This window comes from Patagioenas fasciata, chromosome 3 (assembly GCF_037038585.1).
Source record: "Patagioenas fasciata isolate bPatFas1 chromosome 3, bPatFas1.hap1, whole genome shotgun sequence".
NCBI classification, from domain to species: domain Eukaryota; kingdom Metazoa; phylum Chordata; class Aves; order Columbiformes; family Columbidae; genus Patagioenas; species Patagioenas fasciata.
Window position 1 is genome coordinate 48,927,646 of NC_092522.1, and position 25,310 is coordinate 48,952,955.

The window sequence follows — 25,310 nt, forward strand, 5'->3', positions numbered from 1 at the left end:
GCCCCACATGCAGCAGCTCAACAGCACAAGCATCTCTGCATCCCAGCCCAGGGCATGCAGCAAGCATGGCTGGCACTGTGCTGCTGCTCGTGGATCAAGGTTTTATCGTGGTTTTTGCGCTCAGGGACAATGACAACTGCGACCATAGAAGTGGTTGTAGTAATGCTGGGGCTCTTTCGCCCGAAGCCCTGTTATAAACTGTACTGCTACAGGTGCTATTTCATTTCTGGGAGCTGGAAAAATCTTTCTGGAGTGGGCTTGCCACAGTCTGAGGAGGCAGTTTTACAAATGTGCAGGATGTAGCCAGAGTGACTGGTGTACTCCTGGTACCACTGCTGTGCAGGGCTGGAGGCAGGCATGCAATGTGGCTAAAGAATGGCAGAACCAGCCACCTCCACATCTTCTTGGCTCCAGTACTACAGCCTGGTACTTCACTGTGAGTTTTGTTGCCATCAGGACCAGTTGCTCTCTATGCGTGGTAACAGATTTTTCTGCAGGATTTTAGCACTAGAAATGAATACTGGAAACCTGGTGCTTTTGTTACACTAGGACATTCATCCTGCTGACTGTGAATCAACACGATTGCATTTCTGGAAAATTCAATACATATATGTTTGATTGGTTGGTTTGGGGTTTTTTTGTGTGTGTTTTTTTTGGTTTTCTGTTTGTTTATTCCTGTCCACTTTCTTGTCCCGCTGAGCCTCATCCTGGCAACTCCTTGCAGGAGGCCTGTAGCATGCTTGATTTGATGGAAAACTTGTATCCTGCCTGACTTACAGCCCAGCCTTGCTGTATACTCAAAGCAACAGCACAGGTGTGCTGCTCCTCTATGAACATATTCCAAGAGTACATGTCTTAGCTGAACTTCATCCTATTTTTCACGAAGGCACAAAGCATCTGGTTACTATTTTCTGCAGAGAGAAGGCACTTGAAATGGAAAAAGTCCTTCAAGTCACAAAATGGGATAGAAAATCAAACCGTGGAAAATATTTGCAGGCAAACAATAAAAATGCAGTTTGAGTCAATGAAAATATTTCTTTTCAATACTTTCAAGCTGATTTTTCTTGATCACTTAAAATTATTTAAATTGTAGAAGACATTTGAATAAAGAAAACACTATTCTAAATGTCAACAATGGAAAAATGTGATACTTTGATATTTGTAATGTTTTTCCCCATGACTTTTATTTAAGAATTGTATTGTGCATGTTTTCTTCTGTAGCTCCCACAAGAAAAACAACAGTTTTAAGGAATTGGTATATTTCACTTAGAAAATACTTTGCTGAAAACTCATACCTGGAAAAAAGCTGCAAATAGTTAGTGTGAGAAGACTAGCAGGAAGCTTTTAGTTCCAGATGTGTTGTTCTACTTCCCTGGTATGACAGAGGCACTTACAATCAAAGTTCAAAGATGCAGCACTGGTGGAACTAACTACATATTTCCTGATGTTGGTGCCTGTCAGTGCACTAGAGTTAATACTGGTATTTACAAATCTGTGCTTAATTCGTTCTCTAACTAAAGGAAGCAACCAAACCCCAGTGATTCCCAGGGAGAAATCAGGGCCAGTGTACAAGGGGCTTTCTCCCATCTTAGTTCTGGCTGTGTTATGTATGGAAAAAAGATGCATGTAGCAGATACAGTCCAATTGCAGCTCTCCTCTGGTGAGTCAGAGTCAGCTTCTTAGGTCTTACAGATCTGAAGTCAGGAGGGAAGGATGGTCTTGTGGCATAGGATAAGGAACATGAGTCAGAAGTGTTTATTCCTGAAAAGACCAAAAAAAAAAAAAAAAGAAAAAGACTCCTTTCATTTATTAGCAGATGTCTCTAACCAGCCTAAGCAAGTTACTGCTAGAAAATTTCAGCTGTGGGCATTTCAAAGCTGGAGAGAGCAAAAAAAATTAAAAAAAGAAAAAAAAAAAAAAAAGAAGTCCAATTGACATTTGATCATTTCAGCAGCAACATTACATCTACCCATAACCAGCTGTCCTGATAGGAAAAGGACAAGCACCAGGTTAAATACCAAAAATACCCCGATTTGGGTTTCAGGCTAGCTGAACTCCCATTGATTAAGCTGGGAATGTTGATTAAAGACCTCAAGCTGTGACCCACAACAATTCAGTCAGGTTACTCCTGCCGCTTAGCCAGGCTTGAGTTAAATTGGAAAGCAGTATAGAGCCTCAGTGAGTTTATCAGCTCTGAGCAGTGTGTTTCTAGGCAGATAACCTGCAAGTACGTCCCTGCTCAGCCCTGGAGTCTTACAGGGCATTCAATAGGTTGTCTACATGCTGGTAGGAGATATTAAAGTCTTAACCAAAAAAAAGAAAAAATTAAAAACGAACCCAGCTTGGGACCAATCGTCTGGAAATCAGGTTTTCACTCCATATAGTTAATGATCAGTTGGTGGGTTAATAGCCAAATGTGAAGTTAAGTGTGATTAAAGCTTAAAAAAATTCAACTGCTCAGTGACTGTATTCAAAGACAATATTCAGTTATTTTTTAATGGTTAGTTTTCTATCTAGGGTCCCCTAAAATAGGGATATTTTAACTTGTCAAGGCAATAGCACCATAGCAATAAAACCCTAAGCAGCATGCCAGTTCGGTGCACAGGACCTGCTTTGCCTACCAGGACTATGATCTTTAAGTGTATTTAGCATCGCCACTTTTTAATAAGTGTGGTGAAAAGGTGAAATAGGCCCTTATTTAAGTGGAACGATTTATTATTGTCATTTAGCTTTTGAAGGACCAGCCGTGCAGAGCAGCTCCAGTCAGGCCTTGAACGCAATAATATTTAGGCGTGGGTTAAGAGGGAGTTTGCAGAATCCTGTCCTTATTGCAGCGAGAAAATAAAAAATTGTTCCTCTTCAATTTGTGTTTCTTCATTTTACTGACAAATGAAATGAACTACAAAAGCTGATGCAGTAAAGACAGGGCTTCTCCCTTCAGCTTTGTGCCACAGCAACAAGATTGTTGGGTGAACTTTGATTGTATCACTTATGATGCCACTAGCTGCTGTGAAAAGTAGAAGGAATTCAGACCAATCTTGAGGGCACCAGCTGAGTCTGTTGATCCAACAGGGAAAGAAAAAGGAATTGCTGCAAACCAAATCGGGACTTTTTCAGGAAGACCATAGAGAGATGGTATGATATAGGTAAATTATGTAATATAGGTAAGGACAACTGCTGCTTCCAAACACTAAACTGTAAGAGGCAAGAGTAACTTCTTGTTTCTGTGATCTTTCTCTGATAGAGAGCAATCTGAAATCCAGAACAGATAGCATCTATCAGGATCTAGCTGCACATCTGACAGCGCTTGACTACTGACAGGGTTGTCAGGCATTGGAATAGGCTGCCTGTGGAAGTGGAGGAGTCACCATCTCTGGAGTTGTTTAAAAGATGTAAAGAAAAGATCCTTAGGGACATGGTTTAGTGCTAGAGTTAGGTTAGGTTATAGTTGAACTCGATGATCTTAATGGTCTCTTCCAAACAAAATGATTCCATGATTCTATCTTCTAGCAGGCTTCTGGGGCACCTGTGTGTGCCTCACCCACAGAGATGAGCAGTCCCCTGGCCACAGGCAGTGCCCGGCATGGGGAAGGTGGCCACACTTGCATGGGGAAGGGACCCAAAAGGGCTCCCGAAGGACACCCAACCCTGTGGTTTTCAGGCTGCAGTGCAGCGACATACTATTGATCCACAGGGCAAGAGGAGGTGGTCGGTGAAGTGAATGGAGAAAAAGTGAACCAAATAGGTGCACCTACTTCCATACATGTGAACAAATATTATAGTGAGGGAGCGAGAGCACTGAAATGTATCCTGGGCTTTGTTTGGTTTCCTTTCTCTTGTCAGTACAAATCATCACAGAGCCATTGCCCATTAGTCTTAGGATTGTTTTCCAAAACCATAGTTGGAAGAGAAGCTGTCAGGAAATACGAACACATCCCAGCTCTCTAGAAATAAAATCAACTGTCTCTAACCACTCTTGACAGCCCCGGGGGTCTCACCTTGTTGGAGTTGCCTCAGGCCCTGGAGGCAACTGCAGTATGCAACTGTCTGTACCATTAGAAATTTTGTCCTGTCATCTGTATTGAGCTTTCCTTGCTGTAATTTAAGGTAATTATTTCTTGCATTATTTACCTCCACAGGCTGTAGAAAACAGACTACTCCTTTTCTCTTCAGTGTGTCAATGCCAAATTGTATCCAGCTTGCCATTGTTCACACAGCCCTTTCGTGGGGGCAGCCCACCCCTCCTTTGCCTTGCTGCTGCTGGAGAGCCAGCAATGGCTTATTTAACCTAGAACAGCGTGGGAACCGCACTCTCTGCAGCTTTCTTTTTCAGTTTCATCAGTCTTATTCAGTGCTGTCCTCCCATCCTTAACCACATGCTGCATTCAACTCTAGTTTTGAGTCCTTTTCAAGCTCTGTTCCTACCCCTGAGCTCTGTTTGCCAGGAGCACCCAAAGCACGTTCCCATTTCCTCTGCATCCACTTTGCTTCCCTTCAGCCCTTAGGAGGGCTGCCCTTCATAAAAGGCAGCTCCCAAACCCACAGGGACTGCACCGTGCACACACACACATGCAACCAGCTCCACATTACCCGAGATCTAAGATGACCGAAAGCACGAGAGAAAAAAAATGAGCTCTGTGTACAGTCACTACTTGGAGCTGAACAGAGATATTTTTCCCTTCTTACTTTTTTTGTTAATTGTTGCTCTGGACATTTTTGTTTTATCAGATGGGGAATGACACTCAAGACCTAACTAATTTATGCCTCTTGTCAATGGCTCTTTGTTTTCTTTCCTTTTTTTTCCTTATTTTTTCCCTGATCCTATAATAATTTCTTTGTTTCCTGTGGTAAGCTGGCCACTCAGATCATTATATTGCTGCAAGGCAGGCCTGTGTTAAACCTGGCTGTATTATTATTCATAATAGCAGCAGCAGCATCTGCTGGGTTGGCAGCAACGCATGGCAGCCAGGGCTCCCTCTGCTAGGCACCATGAAAAAATCACACTACCTAGCCCTGGAGTGACCAGGACAAAAGACATTGAACCCCAGACAAGAAAACACCTTTTTCTTATAAAACCAGGTGAAACACTTTGGACTTTTCCCTTGTAGGTACTTTATTGCCCTTGTTAATGGCAGGCTCTTTGTCTATACTAGAGTAGGCTATCAGCAAGGTACTAACAAACTAATAAACAAAGCAGAGGCAGTTGTCCGAACAGCTAAATGATTTGCATTGTCCTTGCATGAGTTTGTCCCAGACCAAGCAAACATTTTTGCAGCCAGTGCCCAGGCACATTTTGGGAGCCAGGGTAGGCCAGGGAGGGTTCCCAGCAGGCAGTTTAGGTACAGTGCTCCTTCTCTGGGGCGACTAGCGCTCATCCCTCTGGGGATGTCTGGGCACACCAGTGGGGCTTGGGACAGAAAACATCCCCTGGCCTGTGTTGTTTTAGCCTTGGCGTCTCAGCACCACACACCTTTTAATGGGTTCACTCATCCCAGCATCCCTGTGGGGTGGGGAAGTGCTGCTCAGCCTCCAGGTCTGAGGGGAAAAACACACCGTGAGGGCACTGAAAAGGCAATGTGGCTCCAGAGCAGGCTCCAGCCTGCCAGGTCCTGCAGCCAGCTTGTTACCCATCCTTCTGCTTCAGCCCCATGGCTCGAAGCCCCTTGGGATGGTGAGAATAAGCCAGCCAAGGAGATGTGCCCCAGGTCTGGTGGGGCTGCTGAGCCATCCAGGACCATGCAGGACAAGTCAGGGCCACCTCCACCTTGGTGAGGCTGGGAGGCTTGAAGCACATGCCATGCAAGTCTGGTCCTGAGAACAGGGTCAGGCTTAACTTGACCCTTAAGGACTTGCAGAAGCTTAGGCAGGGACCTGGCTTCTCCACCCCATGCACTCTTGTCTTGCTGGGAAGTATGAGGCCTCGAGGCCTCTTGGAGACCACATGTCACATCCATAAGGATAGTTTATGCAGAGGAAATTGGTGGGTTAGGAAGAGTGCTCAGTGCTTTACAGCCGCAGTGCCTGAAGTTCCTCTGCTGAGAAAAACAGAGAGCAGTGCAGCATCATGAATTTTCCATACTAATTTTCTCCATGCCTGTGTTAACAGGGAGATGATTCATTTTTAGCCACATGATCATTTGTCTCTGCTCTTGGATCATGTCCATCACCATGGTGTCAGGGACTGGGAATACAGAGAACCTGTGTTTGTAAATTAAGGCTTTACCCAAGAGTTTTATACGAAAATGTGCTGTTTCATCTACAATTGTATTTTGAGTTGTTTAGAAGCAGTATCATTGCTTTGTTACCTTGAAAGCCACAACTGGACCTTTTGAGAGAGAACCTTCAGGTTTCCCGGGTCAGCTCCCAGGCAGGCATTTAACATCCCTGCAGAGCCCTGCACATCGGGGGTGAGAATTTACAGCAGGAGGAGGGTGTTGGGAGCCACGGCTGCAGCAAACCCACCCCTGGCCATAACCTGGCAGGGATGGATCCAGGGACCATATGGATCCAGGTTGTGAGGCTTCAGCTGTATTTATATTGGTCTTTTGTTCTTCCCAGCACACCTCTCACTGACACCTGCACATCTCCTGTGTGGTGGGAATATTTGCACATTTCTGCTGACAGCAGAGGCACAGTGAGGGCCTGTTACCTGCACAGGGTGGGGTTGCAAAATTGGACCCCACTGAGAAGTGGAAGCCTGCTTATGGCCTTTCCCTAATTATTCTTCTCCTTGCTCAGTACCACCTCCAGTAGGAAGAAAAGAAAGAAGAAGAAATCTGGGCCTCGTTCACTCTTCTGTTAATTAGTTTTAAATAAAAGAATAAAACCAGAAAGAAAAGCAACAGCTGATGGAGGTAATCAGGCCAGGCTGCTGGAGAAGCAGGAGCTGTGGGAAGGGGGAAGATGGCTGTGGAAAGCATCGCCTTGCAGAGAGCCCTGGATTTCTAAGGTCTGCCTCTTCCCTGAGTCCCATTTAACGGCAAATCAGAGTACATGGGGTAATAATAGCAGCTGTATTTTGGGCTGGTTTAAGAGGCTATACTTTCCCAGCTGTCTTTGGAACAAAACAGCAGTGGCAGGCAGTGTCCCTGTCGGCACAGCCCAGCTAAATCCACCAAAACAAGCATCCTAGCAGCCTTCTGGAAGAACTTGTTGGGTGAATTTTGCCTGTTTGTTTTCAATGACAAGTTTCTGAGGAAAACAGTAGCACTTTAAAACACACACGTACAGCCGAAAAAGCTTGTGGACTTTTCCCTCCTCTCTAGCAAATACTTTGCTACCTCTTTTACAATGCCATTTCTATTGACGCAGAACGAAGATAAGAAATGTTTGTCCGCTCTGCCTTGCTGGGTGTTCTGTGTGAGGCTTCTGGCTGATTTACCGTGTGTCCCTGCTGAGGTCTCAATCCATTTTCAACTGCAAGTGCCCTGGTCCTTGCTTGGCTTATCATGCCGACACAGCTGGCAATCTATTAATCTGCTTCTCCCAATGCCTTTACTTCAGTGGGAAAGCTCTGGTGCCTTTAAGTGGTTTGTATTTACACCTAACTGAGGCTGGTGCTCAAGGCCCCTAGGTCACCTGTCCGTGAAAACCTCTCTTCTTAATTGTTGGAGTAGGGGGAGGTCTACCAGTGATGATTTTCCCTTGTTCACGTCTTTAATCTGAGGACTTCAAGACATTTTAAGAAGTATTTTCTCATCTACTGATAAACTGAGGCTCAATTTTCACCCTACAGAAGTTTTTCTGCAGAACTATGTTTTTAGGCACATGAATTCTACCTTGTTCCTCCCCAGCTAATAGAGGACACTAGTTTGGCAAAGTTATGCAGCAAAGGAGTCCTTTGAATCTCATTCTCTTCAGAAAACTGTTTTAAACTAGGCTGGCTCGTGAAAATAAACCACCCTGGAAGGGTTTGCCTTGTAGAGCTGTGTTGGTTAGCACTGTGCTGAAAAACTCTTTCTAATTCCAACTAAATCCTCAGGCAGAGGGAGGTTTGTGAGCAGGAAAGCCGGGACTATAATGGCAATTTCCTGAGTCTGGCCTTGTACACTGGCCAGGCGACACTCTGGCTGCTAAAAGAACAGTTAGTAAGGGACTCACAGGTAGAGGCAGGAGGCTTGAAAGAGAAAAAATAAGTTACATTCTGGCTAGTTGCTATGTCTGATTATATTTACCTATTATGTTTGAAAAGTTCTGGCCTGGAAACTGGGGAACTGAAAGTTTTCATACCTTGCCTGAAAAAGAAGAGAAATGGAATGTCTGGGTGTCTGCTTTCTGGTATCCCGCAGCTGCTTACAGTTGTTTTTCCGAAGTAGGTTTCTTGTGGGGTGAAGCAGTGTGCTGAGGAGTACCTGCTCCTCTCCAGCTGCAGCTGCCAGCACCAGGGAGGTGGGTTGGACTCAGCAGTAAGCTGGCTCAGCTAAACTGGGGATCAGGGAGGCACCTGAGGGCCTCCACATACAAACGCCTGAGCTAGGACAGTGCAGATTTGGACGGTGGGGTTTACTCTGTACCAAGGGAATCATGGCCTTTGTGTTCCTGTCTGTGTGTCACCACACAACACAGAAAAAGCTGTGGCTTTTCTACCTCTGCTAAGCTGTCCCGGAGCCAGCTGTGGATGCTGTCCTGCGATGCCTGCCCTGGAAGTTGGGCAGCTATCAGGGAAGAACAGCCTGTTCACTTTCAATAAAACTGACACTTGAACTGGCTTGTTCCAAGCCTTTAAATGCCCACCAAGAGGGTCTCAGCAACCACTTTCAGAAAATTTCTTTAAATGCGGAAAAGTCTTTTCGGCAGCGGCCATGAGATTCTTCCAAGTTTGACACCAAGAGGAAGTGGCCAGCTCCAAAAGAGATAACACTAGGACGAATCATTGTTTTCCAGACTTCAAAAGTAACCAACTAAAAATGTGTGGGCCAAACTGTCCACAGAGGCACATCAGCACAGATCCATGGGCTGGAGCAAGCTTCACTGGGAAGGGTAGGTGCAGAAGCGATCACTGGAGAGTCTCTGTAGAGCAGATGGGTCTCTCTGCCACACTCACCTCCTGGCACAACTGACAAAAGTCCCCCATTAGGAAGCTGGTCTCACTCCTCATGGAATGTGGAATGTGGGCTCATGCAAGGACATGTATGGTTCAGTGAGATGTTCTCCTGGGGACATCCCATATCAGTGGGGAGGTGGTGAAGTTCTCCAGGGAGTAGTGATCTCTGTTCGCCTTGGTTAGTGACCATTTCAGACCAATCTGGGCATATTTTACAAGCAGCATAAGATACCGCTTGGAGCTATGAAGGTATTTAGTGTCCTGGTTTTCTATACCTAGGGGAGACACTGACTATCCACTCACTTGCATTCTCTTTCCTCTTGCAACATTTGCATTTGGGTTTAAGACATGCAAAACCATTCTGCTTCCACCTGCATCACTGCTGACTGTCTTCCTCTGCACTCTCTGCTCTGCCCCATCAGCCTGGGCTCTCGGTGCCTCTTCCCAGTCCTCCAGCCAGGTCTGATCACATTATCCTCTGTCACAAATAATTTTCAAACGAGGACCTTATGCTTCAATGCAACCCCACATCCGGAATGCAAAGAGGTATCCTTGCATTCACTTTATAAATAAGTAGAAGTGTCAGCATTTTTAGGTCTGGCCTTTGAGGACTCCCTGATCCAGACAAAAGTTCTGCAGTTCCCATTGTGCAGCTGGAGTCTCCCCAGCACCTCCCAGCTCTCCCTCTGCAGGCATGGGAGATCAGGCCCCTTCATCTGTTGTGCCACCAGGATGGACATTTTGGGGAGGAAACACCAGGACTGGCAGGCTGCTCTGGAACTTGTCTCCCCTTTGAAGCATCCCTGAGGCCTGACACTCTGGCAAAATGTACAGTGTGCAGATGGGGTGCATGGAGGGGGGTGATGAGTTTTGGTGCACACAGATTGTGGGGTTTCATCCCCATTCAAAAAGACTCTGGATGTCTAACCAGTGTGAAAACAAAACAGATGCCTGGCATAACCCTGAGAGAAAAAACAATAAAGGTCTTTTGGCTTGTGTAGAAAAGAAGATGTCTGCCGTGCAGAAAATACCTCTCAGATACAGGCAACTTCAGGAATACGGATTATGACACTGAAGACTAGGGTAGGATTGTACACAGGAGATGGTGGATTGCAGTCTAGGCTTGGGCATGAGGGCCACAGAGATCTACTTGTGGGGTCACATGAAGATGCTTGTAAATGCAGGCCACCTCAGCTCAAGCATGGGTGAGGGGTGAAGAGAGTGCTCACAGAAGGGATGAGACTAGGGTAGGAGCAGGAACCGGCAGAGGCAGCCAGCAGGGCTTCTTCCTGGGACTGCTACAAATGTCGGGAAGGCTGTGGCAGAAAAGTTACCCACAGGTCTGTCCTGACAGGGAGGAGGATGTGTAGTAGAAAGGAAAGTTTTTCCCAGATGCTGGAAAGAGCCCCTGGAGATCAGGAGAGTAGTGGACAAGGGTTTTGACAGCTGTTTTGGGAGTTCACCTGGGGAACTGGTGGTGTTGTGGCAGCTAAGAAAAACTAATAAGGGGATTCACATAGGGGCTGACAGGCAGTGTGGCAAAGAGCATCTGTGCTGCAGACACCATTTCTGTTTTGAGTGCTAGCTGTTCTGCCTCTGGCTCCTTGGAGACGTGTTTCCAAATTGAGCTGTTGTTTCTCTGCTCAGCTCTCTCCTCTGCCACCCTCACCATCCTCACCAATGTGCAGTACACCGTCCAAGCATGCTTTCTCCTCCTCCAGCTTAGTCCTTGTGCTTGCCTCCCTCTCTCCAGATTCCCTCTGTAAAGTGGGGCTCCTGGGACAGGTTTGAAATGTGGTATACAACAGGGCAGGGGCAGTTCCTTCAAATGCTTGGCAAACAGGTATCTTTGTAATTTTTCTTACAGAGACATTTATCTGCCATCACCTAGATCTTAGCCAGTGTGTCCCCACCAGTGTGCAAGTGAACTGCTGTGGCCACTGTCTGGTTCCTGCTCAGACCCAGCATGGAGAGCCCTGGGAAGCGTGGCCTGTCCTGAACAGAGCTCCCACCTCTGATGCATCCAGAGGGGCGTGGGGCAGCTCAAGGGCAGTGAGGGGCTTACAGGACAAGCAAGCAAATTGGTGACAGTCACACAAAATACATGACATGCAGCACTTTTCAGCAGCTGTGACCCCAGACCAGCTGAAAAGTATTTTGAAAGCAAGATAAAAGGCTCACCTCCCACTATGGTTCCCCTGCAGAGACACTGCACGTTAGGGTTAATTTGTTTTCTGAATTAACTAGGAATTTGGGAGGCTTGAAGCAATTGTGCCTTTTTTTTTTTTTTAATATCTCAACAATCCTGTTTGCCTGTGAGTTTTTGGTAGCTTTTTCTCAAATGGAACTTGTCTAGTGGGGCGGTGAGAGTTTATTGTGTTAATAATGTGTGCTGCTAACTGATTGCTTTCCCCAGGTAGTGAAAACTTCCCTGAGATTGAAATCTTGTGTGATGAAAATGTTCTTTAAAAATCCCTGGGGAAAAAAAAAAAAAAAAATATATATATATATATACACACATATATATATTTTAAATTACAAATCAAATATCTAATAAAAGCAGGAATATCTTGTATTTCTCTAGCCCTTTTCCCTCCTAGTTCTCAAAGCACAGCTTCAAAAGCACTCCTCTGGAGTCGGAGCCATCATTTATACAAGCTGCTTTTTCTTTCCCGGGTTGTTGCCCTTTCTTTGCTCCCTTATATTTCCCCTTTCTTCCCACCTCCCCTGCCACCAGCCAGCTTAGCCGTGTCACTCTGATCCTGCTCTTTGGAAAACGAAGGGGTGCATCACAGATGTTTTTTTTCCAGACCTTGGAATTGCTCTTCTCAACAAAGAACAGGATCTTGGTGACAGCCCTGCAGAGCAGGCTGTACTCTTCCCTTGAACAAGCAGCAGTGCATCACGTCATGCTCAGAGCGCGTTGCCTCACTCCCTTGCCTCTCCCCGTGTCAGGCTTTTCAAGTTTCTACAAGAAAAAAAAAACAAGCTTTCATTCTACGAGGCCAGCATCCAGTTCATTTTTTTTATATCGCCGGGAAAATGATAAGCCAGGATATAACAATGACCTACTTCATGTCTAGATAAAATAATTTCCTCTCTCTGTAATTTTTCTCAAAGAATAATATTTGACTAACGTGAGCATGTAAGATAGAGCAAAAGCTTTTCTGTGAACTGGCTGATACTAGACCAAATTCAGCTGTAAGACAGACAACTGCCACCCTGTTGACCTATGTGGAGTTAAGCCTGTTTATCTCCCAGCTCAGAGCTCTGAAAACAATTGGGTTCAAACCTGTAAGATGTGTGCATGTGATAGGGCTGAGGCCGAAAGCTTTGGAGACAACAGCTATCTGTCACAGCATCCCTCCATCAGCGCACCCTCGGCACGGCTGCCCAGGAGCTGCTCTGACTTGCTGCTGTGGTGCAAATGGCCCCCCCTCCTCTGCAAAACAACTGGTTAGCTCATCCTCTTACACAAAAGGCTACTGTATTTGGTAGGGTACATTACAGTATAGGGCAACCATGCCGCACTGAATCCACTCACGCCCCCCTCCCCAAGCACAGAAACAATGCAGACTGTTATAGCTATCTCACTGGAGGCTACTTAGCTCAATGCATTGACTGTATTTGTCTACTGAAGGTGTTTAAAAATGTGCATGTCGCATTTTTTGCTTGCAGCATTTGTATGAAGAGCTTTCTCACATCATCTTTTGACACCATTCAAACGGATTGTCACTCAGTGCACATTGCCCACCCTCTCATCTCCCACCTACAGTTTTTCTTGTGGTTGTGCATCTTTCCTCTTAATGAGTTCCCATCACAACACTGATACAGGCCACAGATTTTCTATTTGTCACTGCAGATAAGAGGTGACATTGCTCAGGCATCCTTGTGTCCTCAGCTGGGTCATATTCTGTCCTGGTGTCAGTGATCACTGTATGTCTGCTCACCTTCAGTTGGCACACTGTCCAAAATGGACTGAAATTCATCTGCTCTCACGGCTTCAGCATGCCATGACACACTGCCCATGACAGCCAAAGCTGACCCGCATATGGTATTTACCATATTTACTATCAGCTTATTTACTGTCAGTATATTTACCATATGTTGATTTCCAGCATCACATGCCATTCCACAGTACTAACAAGATACACAATTTATGGGATGCTGCTGAGAGTAAAATATAGTTAAATTTTAATTATGGTTCTCCTTTTATTTCTTTCCTTGCAAAAATGTAGTATGAACCAGATCTGGCCTATTGACTTTTCTCCCATTTCTTGTTCCCCCAGGTTGAAAGTTCCTCTGGATTTCTAGAAATGGAAAACTACTGCCTGCTGGACTCTGGCAGGAGAAAGGTAACAACCATCTGAGCATGGTGATGGAGACTCCCCTTGATAGCTCTGCTCCTCAGGTACAACAAGCCTTTCTGACAAAGCTCGTGTGTGGGAAACAACTTTCTCGGGTGCTGCTTTGAGCCTGAAGATTAAACTCTCACAGGGAACTAGAGTCTTAAAATCTATACCTTTTCCTACTCTATGTGCCTTTTGTTAGCATTCCCTTTTCTTGTGCAGAGATGCAGCTATGTATACACTCAGAACCATGCAGATTAAAAACGAGACACTGGACTGCAAATGGGGCTCTGCCCCCCGCACAGAGCAGTAGGGAGCAAATACACCAGACATATAATAACAGCATTTAGTCTCCATGTTCTTTGGAAATGACTGAAGATGTTATTCCTTGTCTTGTGTGGATCCTGACTACCTTCAAAGTTTCACTGAGGCAATTTGTTTTCAATTCAGAAAGGACACAAGTCCCTGTGCAATTCACCCATTTTCCTCTTGGCCCAGTTGAAGGAAAAGAAGGATCCGTAACAATTTTTGGTACTGGAACTGGTACCTGATTTTGATCAGGGATGTGATTTGTCACCTCTGCCATCCCTACACCAAGCTATGTGGTTCACCATTGAAACAGCACTGGTGCTCAAGATCTTACCACACCACAGGTAGCTCTGAGCCCACTCAGCTATCACAGCAGAGTAGCGATGGAGTGGCTTCTCACCCCTTTCAGTGAAACATCTGCTGGGCTCAGGCTAATACTGAACTAAACAAATGCTGTGACTTTGCAGGCAGGCGGCTGGGGAACTTTCAGGCTTTAGGGCTCTGTTGTGGAAGGATCAACCCCAGGAACAAGTGGGACAACAGGTTGCCATGGTGGTAACCTTTCAAAGAGATGCAGCTGTTTGCAAAGTGAGCCTGCACCTACATGTGTAATGTTTTTCCCTTTCTCAACAAGAATAAGCCAGCACAACTGCATTGTTACTCTAGAGACTTAGTTGCAACAGTATTGTTAAAGCAATTCAGCTTTTGTAGGTAGACAGGCTATAATTACACTAAATTAAAATAGAATGCTTTTGTTCTAACCTAGGCAATCCCAAGAGGACTTGCACCAAAATAACCAAAGGTATGAATTAAACCATTTCTGTTATTTTGGTACATGCCTGAGTGCAGGCAGGCTCCCACTCTGGCCCTTCTGGCTGTTGATCCTGGCAAAGCCCAGCTGCTTGGGTCATCTCTTCTCAAGCTTCCTCACAGGGGAATCAATATATGAAAGCACCTGATTCGGAAACACCTCCTGGTTGTAGCTGGGTGCCCTGTGATGTCTCTGTCACTGACTCCTGTACATGGCAGCACTGTCTTTGTTTAGGGGAAGGTGATTCTGCAGGACTGAGCTGTCCCACAGGAGGGTCAGTGGCCCCTGTGGGTCTTGAGCATGAGGGTCATCCTGAGCCATGTGCTCCACTGGCTGCTGTGTTCCATCCCTACCTGGCTGTGCTCCCCACAGGGACTGGGTGGGTGATGCCACCCCAGCACAGGACTCCAGTAAGCTGTTTCTTCCCCATCACTCCAACTGTATGCACAGGGCATCCAGCCTGGGCTCTTCCAGGCTGCCTTTGACCAGGAAGGACCTTGGGTCTGGCCCTGCTTTGGAGTGCCCAAAATGTTGTCTGGAGTGCACAAGCACCAAAACTTATGAACAGCCACAGCAGCTCTTCCTATGGAAGAGGTCAGCACACATAAGAAAGCAAGATTAGCTGTATCAAGTGCTTATTTCCATGAGGGACATGCATTGGCCAGGCCTTCAGTGGTCAGAGCATGCAGCTCTGGGCTTTATAGAATCACAGAATAATTTGGGTTAGAAGGGATCTTCAAAGGTCACCTAGTTCAACCCTCTGCCATGAGCAGGGACGTCTTCAACTAGATCAGGTTGCTCAGAGCCCCATCCAGCTGGGCCTTGAATGTCTCCAGGGATGGGGCATCCACCACCTCTTTGGACAAGCTGGGCCAGTGTTTTACCACGCTCATTGTAGAAAATCTCTTCCTCATGTCAAACCTGAATCTCTACTCTTCAGGTTTAAAAGCATCACCCCTTGTCCTGTTGTAACACGCCCTTCTAAAAAGTCTGTCTCCATTTTTCTTACAGGTTCCTTTTAAGTGCCAAAAGACGCACTTATAGAAGCAAGAGGACGGCAGCCCTGCAGGCCTGTCATTTCCAGCTCTTCCAGCGAGCACGGAACAGACACCTGGGGCACGACGTGCAGCTGCAGCACGCCCCGCGGCACGGAACCAGAAAAATGACGATACCAACATCTATATCCCGGGTTGATGACAGCGCGATGGGGACACGGGCCCGCTCGCTCCCGCCGCAGAGCGCGGTGGCGGCGCTGGGCTCGTCGCCGCGCTCTGCGACGGGAGCGAGCGGGCCAATGAGCGGTGCGTCCGCGGGGCGGCGGCGGCGCGCACCCTGCCCGCGACCGTCGTGGCGGGCGGCGCGGGGCGCTGTGACGCCGCCTGCCGGGCCGGGCCGGGTCGTGCGGCGGCGGCTCCTCCCCGCACGGCGCTATGTCACGCGGAGGCGCGGTGCTGGCGGGTGGGACTCGGTAGCGCGGGGCCAGGCGAACGCAGCGCAGGCGGGATCCGCTGCTACAGCCGCCTGCGCCCGGTGAAGAGCCAGCGGCGCCGGGGCTGGCTTCGCGGCGGTCGCGCCGTGCTTGCCGGCCCGCGGGGGCCCCGCACCGCCCGTCCACCGCCGCTGCACCCCGCCGCCCTCCGGCCGGTGGTCCCGGGCCGCGCGCAGCCCCCCAGCCCGCGGGGCTCCGCGTCGCCGCGCGGATGCCGCCGCAGCAGGAGGGCGAGGCGGGATACATCAGCAAACCGGCGCCGGGCGGCTGCGAGGTGCCGCCGGTGCCCCCGCGCAGGGTGCGCAGCGGCCGGGCGGCGGCGGCGCTGGGGGCGGCACTGGGCGGCCGCTGCAGGGCGGCGGGCACCGGGGCCGGGGCTGCGGCGGGGGTCGGAGCCGGGGCCGGAGCCGAGCCGCGGCGCAGCATCAAGTGCGTGCTGGTGGGGGACGGCGCCGTGGGGAAGACCAGCCTGGTGGTGAGCTACACCACCAACGGGTACCCCACTGAGTACATCCCCACCGCCTTTGACAACTTCTCCGGTAAGGGTCGGGGACGGCCGCAGGGGCGCGGGAGGGGGTGCTGCCGCCGCGGGGAACGGCGCGTCCCGCCTCTGCCTTCCCCGGAGCCGTGGCGGCGTTGCGCCGGGTGGGGTGTACAGCTTCGGTTATTTCGCTGTTTTGGGGGGCAGGACCCTACTCAGGCAGGACCGGAGCTTGTTGGACTTCCATCGCAGGCAGCAGCACCGGCTGGTCTCCCGTGTAACGGAGCCAGTCTGGCAGCTGGTGTCGCGCCCGGCCGTACGGCCAAAGCCGGGCTTTAATTGTGAACTCTCCGGTCTAAAACTTCCAGCTCTCGGCGAGATAGGAAGCGCCTAAAAGGAAAGCTTAAATAACTGCCTTGTCTCACCATTGTAAAAGGGGAGGTTCTGGGTTTTCTCTTTGGTTCCGGCGGGGCGCTTTTTGTGTCCCGGCCGTGTTGAAGATATATCAGAGGATAATAAACTAAAGCCTTTGTAGCAGAAGAATGACCGGGACCGCTTGGCTCCCTCTCCCGGCTGCCAGCTGGGGGTTAGTGCAGCCGCTCACTGCCTCATGTCTTGCAGTGAAATGAATCGGAAAGCCCTGAAGCGCTTGTGTGTGCCGAAGTGTTAGCTCCACACTCCCTTCCAGCTCTGTTAAGTAGTTAAATCTAAACTAATTGAAGACTGTAAGAGCTGAGGGAAGGTAAATCTTCTTTCTTTTCTTTAATGGAAAACGTGTACAGTTGGACTCACCACACTTTTCCCTGCTTCCTCCTCCTTTCTCTCCAAAGCTGTTGTGTCTGTCGATGGCAAGCCGGTGAGACTTCAGCTCTGCGACACAGCTGGTCAGGTCAGTGAAGCCACTTATTTGATTCAAGTGACAGCAGGAGGGGAGAAGTTGTTGCGCAAAGTAGTCCTGCTAATGACTTCATGGATTTGAAAGGATTCCCAGTGTTTGATCATCGTATTAAACTGCTATTATTTTCACTGCAGCTTAACCCACTGCTTTGCCTGGTGTTTGTTGAAGGGTGGGGTACAGACTCTGCCTCTGAATAGGGGCTGGGCACAGGCTGCTGCTCTGCTGGCTCAAGCTGCTGCTTTGCTTTGCCTGGTTAGAAAGGCTGAACATATTGGGGATTCAAGGGCCACCTGGTTTTCTCTTTGAACTGTTGTTACTGCCTATATTTTTGCTAAATAACTGTGTGTTTAAGACTTACAGTGTTTGGGATGTATGTATGCAAAGCATCCACAGCTGTAGGTGTCTGGAGACAGTGTTTTTGAGGGGGCTTAAGGTGAAGGGAGAAAAAGTCCTACTGGGTGTTGTCTGTGGAGACTTCATCTTTGCCATTCCCATCCCCCTGCTGCCACAAAACTGAGGTTTGCTTTAATCTAAGTCCTGAAGAGTTGAGAGTGGTTGGTGCCTCTCAGCTCCTAGTTTGCCTGATGCATAAAAAGAGCCCATTTCTTACTGCCTTGTATTTTCTGCAAGTCCCTGGCTTGTACCACCCTGAGCAGCATGCAACGCTACTTGCTAGGTGCTGAGTCTGGATTGCCAAAAGTAGCCAAAAGTATTTTGCTACCTAGCTGACATTTGAAGGCAAGTGAGAGTTAGGTTCCTGCGCAGCTTTGTGGATCTGGGTCTACGCTTTCACCAAAACCATGCTGAAAAGTCTCAGTGGTCTTAACATACAAACCTATTTAGATGAATTGTAACTGAGCACCCTACTTAGGAAAGGGGTTTGAAGGGCTGTGCAGTCCTAGACAGCAGTGTAGGGCTCCCATGTGCCCTACAAACTGAAGCTAAAATCCTGCAAGCAGCCTTCTGCAGGTAATTATACCAAGTAAAACAGCAGAACAGTCCCATGATTTCTTGTCCTGCTGAAGAGACCGGTGGCACCGCAAGGGCCTGGTAGAGTGTGGCAGCTGAAATTGCCATCCAGTGACAGCCTGTGGACAGGTAGGTAGCGCCTGTGGCAACACGGCTGCAAGGTGCAGGAGGGATGGGCAGTCCCAGTCATCTCTTGCCTTCACTGTGGATAGTGGTTAAGATGTTTGTTCTGGCTGCCCAAGTGCAGCTGGAATGGGTTGAGTTGCTGCTGTAAAAATGAAGTGGTTATTTAAACTGACAGAAGTCATCCTGAATAAAAGATACCTAGCTGGATACTTTGGTAAAACTGCTTTCATGAGATGGCTGCTGAAACTGCAGCTAAAAAAGCACTCCAAGCAGAGGGAAATTGTATTTCAGCGTCACCAGCCCAAAGAGTTGTAGAGTCCCTGCAGGTCATGTACCTACCATTGAAACTGCATGAGTGTACTTGGGATATGAAGGGCACTATTTCATCTTGATAGAAACCCTTAAGATCCGGATTTGGCTTTCAAACCCATTGCATTGAGCCCTTTTGAGGTTTCTCGTGTAGCAATTAAGTGGCAAGGTGACTTTCTGTAAATGGCCCTGTCATTCAGGGCAGCATCTCAGTAAATGCGGGGTGTCTCTGAGCCAAGACCTGAGAGCTTCCTTTCCTTTGAGCCTTAATCTGAGTATCAAGAGAGCTAATGAAGCTTACTTTCTTGACTTGTGTTTTATAAATTGCTGTCTCTCTCAGAGATGCTGCTGGAAGAAATTCATTCGAGTGAAACAAGACTTCTGAGGCTTCCAGGGGGCTTTAAACTGCATATCCTGAGCCTCCAGAGGCTTTAAAGCAAAATTTCACATCTTGAAAATTAACATGGAACTTGTAATTCAGCAGTAAACTGCTGATACTAGAGAAATGTTTTAATCTGTGTGTGTTATTTGCACTTTCAATTCAGAGCTTCTGAGAACATGGTCTGTTTTAATTAAAATGTCACTGCTGTTGAGGCAAATCCTACCTGTTCAGGCTGCTAATGTTACCCTGCTTTTATCCTACTGTCAGCATAAAAGCAGCCTGCCTGGAGTTAACACTTGCTTCTTGCTGATTGTTTGCTGAAGACTAGCATGCCTTTATTACCATGAGGTGTTTGACTTTCTTGTGGCTAGTTCCTGACGCTGGAAAAGGGCCTTGCTTTGCTGGAGTTTGCACTAAAAGGAGAAATAAAAATAAAAAAGAAATGTAGCGCTGAAGCGCTGTGAGGCCTGTTTGCAGTTTGTTTGATGTGGCATGGGTGGGAGGGAAAGGTAAAGCTCTTACTCTATGCCATTGGCATGTTAAGCCTGCACATTGTGAGTCATTATTGCAGCCATCAGATTTAAATCCCTGGGCACAATGGCAGGGAAATTATTCCCATATCCTGTAGGATGTTGTTAAGTAGTCACCAGTTTAAAAGCTGATTCCAGGAAAGGTACTATTCCAGGGAAGGTACGCTTGTTGCTGCTTGTCTGCTCTGCTCTTGTAGGTGTCTGGAGGTAGGAGTGTTAGCAGAGCAGCTCTGAGGTACATGGGTGCTCCTCATTGGAGGGGTTCACTAACCCCTGTAAGAGGTGGACCTATAGAAAGTACTTTCTCCCTCCAGTACTTCGATGTTTGACGTTGTCACTCATGTGCTGTAACCTGCTTCCCGCAGAATTGCTTCTCTGCTGAAATGGGGGCAGAGTGCCTGTGTGCAAAGAGCGAAGGAAATATTTAAGCACTCAAACGAGCTGCGGTATTAGAAAATGTCAGCTATGTGGGGAAGCCACCACCTTCATCTTGCATGCCTGATGGTGGCAGGATGCAAGCTGGCTAGCAACTGTGCAGGATGAGACCTCAAGCTGGGTACAGGTGACTTCTGCTCCAAACCTTGAGTGATCTGGGTACTGATGTCAGGATGCTTCTCCAATGGCAGGTGATCCTTAGCTCTTCCGAACATCAGTGACAGACTAGAGTTGGGAGTGTGTTGGGGCACCCTCTGGGGCTGATGTGCTCTTTCTGTTTGGTACTAACATGATTTTGTTCCATGCAGGATGAATTTGACAAGCTCAGACCTCTGTGCTACACCAACACAGACATCTTCTTGCTGTGCTTCAGCGTGGTGAGCCCCTCCTCCTTTCAGAATGTGAGTGAGAAGTGGGTTCCTGAAATCCGATGCCACTGCCCCAAGGCACCCATTATCCTGGTTGGGACACAATCGGACCTTCGGGAGGATGTCAAAGTTCTCATCGAGCTGGACAAGTGCAAAGAAAAGCCAGTCTCGGAGGAGGCTGCGAAGCTCTGTGCTGAGGAAATAAAAGCTGCATCCTACATCGAGTGCTCTGCTTTGACTCAGAAAAACCTCAAGGAGGTCTTTGATGCGGCCATCGTGGCTGGTATTCAGTACTCAGATACCCAGCAGCAACCAAAGAAATCCAAGTGTAGGACTCCAGACAAGATGAAAAACCTCTCCAAATCCTGGTGGAAAAAATACTGCTGTTTTGTATAAGGGTTGCAAGGACACAAGTGCTTCTCTGAGGAAATCAAATAGAGGCTATATTAGCTGAAATCTCATTCTGTGTTGTCCCAAGTGTATAGTGTAGATCTGTATGTATGTGTATATGTTGCTACTGGATATTTCAGTTGCCCTTTCAAGGGTTGCAGAAGGATTCTTAGTTAAATAATTGCTATAAATCAGGTCTGGCATCCAGTTTCGTGACTAAAACCTCTCATTAAGGAAGAAGAGCACCACGTGTCTGTGAGGATAGAAGGATTTGTCCTAAGGATTTGGCTTGTTGTGTTATAAGGCGTATGCAATGGGGAGGAGCACACCAAAGGCCTTTGTTGCCAAGGCTTTGCAGGAGGAACACATGAGTGATGGTGGAGACGTCAAGCTCTGTACGTGGATGATCAAAGGGAAAAATAACACTGTGCCTCCTAACTGACATTTGTAGCTTTAAAACCCCACTCCTGCTCTCTTCTCTGTGTCTTCCCAAGCCAATGCTCTTGGGGATCGCTTTAAAAAGGGTATGTGAGAGGCGTAATCTATACGCAAATGCCACAGTTGGAAAGGTCATGAATATACCTTCAGCACACGGTGAGGGAACATAATCCCTTATGGAGCTGACATCTCGTTTGTCACCTCCTGACTTTGAGAAAGTCCTTTCTGTCTTCTTTCCCCTGCCATTCCCAGGAAGCTGCGTGGGAGCCCGAGGAACATGACCAAGCTTTAACTTGCTACCTTGAGCAGTGGTGATGTCCTCTGTATTTTTGCAGACATGATGACAGTTCATCTATTTCAGCTGAAAGGAATGTAAATGCTGTTTTTTGTTTGTTTTTTTGTTTGTTTGGGTTTGTGGTGGTGGTTTTTTTGTTTTGTTTTGTTTTGTTTTTTTTTCCAGAAATATGTGTAACAAATATTCCTGCAGTACCACGTAAACCACATCTGGTTTTAAGTCTTCAGCCAAGTATTTCAGGATGCTTCTCCTTACCTTTTAAGGCTGCTAAACAAATAACAAATCAGGCAGATCAAGGTTTATAACAAACTGGACTCTAGAAACTGAGGCTGCTGTGTCCTCTTCATGATGCTGTTTTCAACCAAGTTAATGTTTCCCTTCTGAAGGCAACTGACGTTTGTGGTTTAACCTTGTCCAAGCTCACAGTCGTGAAATCGGCTGAGGTCACCCTGGATATTTAACTGATAATTTTTTTCCCCAGGTCAGTCCAACAGATTAACTGAAATGTGCCTAAAATGTAGCTGAGTGATCAACATGATGCAGAGTTGAGTGTGACCTACTCTCTGACTAAATCTGGTTCCTACTAAACTAAGCCTAATTCCAGCCCTGGTGAGTTAGAGAGACCTGAGGAGTAATGTGACCCTCTGCAAGAACCAGTATTTTAACTTATTCTGCAGAGGACATTTAGTTTGTGCTGTCTGTCTGCCTTTTTATGGCCCTGACTACTTTTATTTTTTTCACTAGATATTTCAAGATCAGATTTTATATATATATGTATGTGTGTATATATATATATATATTATTTTTTTCCCACCCCCTTTGGTCATAGCCTTGAAGTGACCTTTTTCATAGTCTTAAACTAAACTGCAGTGACAGAAAGCTGAAACCTTTTTTTCATCAGAAATGAACCAACGCCTGATATAAACAAGAACTGCGGAAGCTGTTTGAGTTGATGAAGCTGACCACAGTTTACCTCCTGGACCATTAAAGAAAATAACACTATGTAAATGGATTCTGGGCTGTATTGGCATAGGCTCCACACATAAACAGTATTTTTTCCTTCTCTACAACGAACTGAGTGCAGAATGGGTGATGTTCTATTGTTAAAAATTTGAAAATGGGATGGAAATCTTTACCTAGGGTCTGGTTCAATAAAAATGTGTTGGCTTTTGCACTGGAACAGCCTAGAAAAAGTTTCCACAGCACAGAAGCTGGATGCATTTAACTTGATTATGTCTGGTCGGTAATGGTTTAATGTTTACTGGTCATGAAGTTAACATCTGAACCTTTATATTTCATACTCAGATGCTTTGACAGGATTTCAGATATGCAGTCATACTGTCATCCGGGAGAAAAACACAGAGCCAGATTTCTCTTGGGTGTTTTGCTTCTCTGTAAAACGGCCTCAGTCAATCAAAAATGTGGGTTTGGGAGGAGACAGGCTTGAATCAGAACAGCTTCCTTTTGCAAAAGTAACAAAATTGATTCTGCAAGATCTTACTGCTTTGTATCATGCCATACTGGAAGCAGTAGGTTATATTTTATAAGCAGCCTGTTTCATAGTCTGGAGTAGCATTACTAAAGTTAGCCAGCTGTGACTGTTTCTGAAAATGTGATGTATATACAACTCATTATAGCCCTTTACTAGGTGTATGTAAACTGAGGTCTAATAACTTTATGAATACTGCTCTACATAGGGCTACACAGGGTCTAAGTTTTAGAAATACTACATTTAAAATCACCAGTATTTTACAAGAGCAAGTGAGGGGGAGATGTCTCTATGTAGTCTATAATCTGATGTGCCTTATAAAAAACAAACAAACACCTCTTTTCTGTTTTCTAAGTGTAGGCTATATTCTGAAAGAAATATTTCAGGTGAGAATGATATAAATGAGGTATTTGGAAATAAATTCTGACCTCTGTATGTGTCTGCCTCCATTGCCTGCTCGGGGAAGGTGAAGGGCAGTCCCTGGCTGTGCACCACATCAATATCCGGCAGAGAGGAGGCAGCTGTGCAGCCAGCCTGGGGCTGCGCTCCCTGCACCCTGGCAAAAGGCCTCTGGCTAAAAAATACAGACTTTTTCCGGTGCTGCTGCATCTCCAGGAGGATGGGCTAGGTGGGAAGGGCAGGATGATGGGCATTCTGCCTCTCTGCATGGCAGCCTCTTGTGCCTGGACCCTGAAAGCAGGGTGAGCAGCAGGAGGAGCACAGCCTGGCTGAGGATGGACTGGGGGGACACTGAGACTGGTGGCTGTTATTTTACCACACACTGTGCCACGCATGCCCCGTGGGAGCTGGAGGGCATTTGTGGAAAAATGGAGCCTGTTCCCTCTTGGCAGCAAAGCTCTTGTCAGCCCCTCCCTGAGTATTCTCCCTTGTGCTGGGGCCTAGACATGTGAGGCTTGAGGCTGTTTGTGCGCAGCTCCCAGGTGGCCGTATGCAAAGGCCATCTGCCCTTCAGAGCCAGGGCAGCTGCTATAGGGCTGTGTCACTCGAGCAAAGAGTAGCATCTAAACCCTGGGACATCCTCCTGGAGCCACTGGTCCTGCTACTAAAAACCACTCAGGAGAATGGGCTTCGCTCTCGACCAAGGTTTGTAAACTGTCACTGTTGAGTTTTTTTCTGGTGGAGCAGGCACACCTGGATGGCATACCAGTGTGCCCTCCCATGCTGCCTATCTCCCAGGTTGTAAGGGTGATGCATTTTCAAACATCGAAACGCATGCAACCTGCACGAAGTAGAGGAAGGAGATTAATGTGCCGTTTGTCTTCTCCATGGTCAGTTCCTCACTGTTTGAAACAAAGTCTTGGCTTCTTTTCTGCTTTGTTACCTGACATGCTGGGGGCTGCTGGGTGGCTTTTTCACCTGCAGCACAGCAACCCTGTCTGAGTGCCCGACCCACCAGCAGGGCTCCTTTCTGGTGAGTACTGGGTGTCGAATTGCTGCTGCCATTCCTGGTGCCTTTGAAGAATCACTTGCAATGGGTTTGTGTGCAGGTCAGTGTGAAGCTGGGGTGTGCTCCCTGGAGGCTGAGTCACCCCGCCTTTGTACACTCACTTTGGAGGAAAAGGGGCTGTGCTAGCTGAGAGCCCAGAACCTGCCATTGCCAAATCCCAGTGCTAAAACCCTTCTACCTGTGAGGCATTGCTTTTCTGCTGAGGTGGGCTGCTTGCTGTCTTATGCATCCTGACATCTGGGCAGGGCTGAGGCAGTTCAGGCCATCCTGTACGCCAGGGTAATGTTGTGCATGTGTGTGCTGCTGTGATCAAAAGGCTCCTTCAGCTGCCCTGCTTGAGATACTGGATGGGGTGGCAGCTGAGGCCGATAAGAGCGTACTGAGGCAAGCCTGCTGTACATAAGGTTTTCCAGGAATGCTGAAATTGCTGCTGCTTTGTGATGGATGGAAGTTCCCAAGAGAGGATTTTGTTTCTTTCATATAAAATTTAAGTGCTCTATGAAAAATTGTGGGGGTTTTTTTAAATGGAAATCAATGTCACCTTTACCATTTTTCGCCATGTATTTTGTGCATTGAACATACCTCTAGGGTATGACCGAGGGTTAACTAGAGCTGAGACACTAAAAAATGTGCCAGTTTGGGGAGAGAGTGTCTGAGGAAACTTCACCACACTCTTACTTTGCTTTTTATTTTCTTCCTAGACATCAGTTATTGACCACAGAGAGGGAGAC

The 25,310-nt window shown here is 47.2% G+C and overlaps 1 protein-coding gene across 1 annotated transcript; it reads left to right on the forward strand.

Annotated features, from left to right (window-relative positions):
* Positions 1-15,968: 15,968 nt before the first annotated feature.
* Positions 15,969-23,546, forward strand: RHOU (ras homolog family member U). The gene is made up of 3 exons (XM_065834513.2): positions 15,969-16,540; positions 17,313-17,371; positions 20,440-23,546. The coding sequence occupies exons 1-3, from the start codon at positions 16,213-16,215 to the stop codon at positions 20,893-20,895; spliced, it is 843 nt and encodes a 280-aa protein (XP_065690585.1). The 5' UTR covers positions 15,969-16,212; the 3' UTR covers positions 20,896-23,546.
* The last annotated feature ends 1,764 nt before the right edge of the window (positions 23,547-25,310 follow it).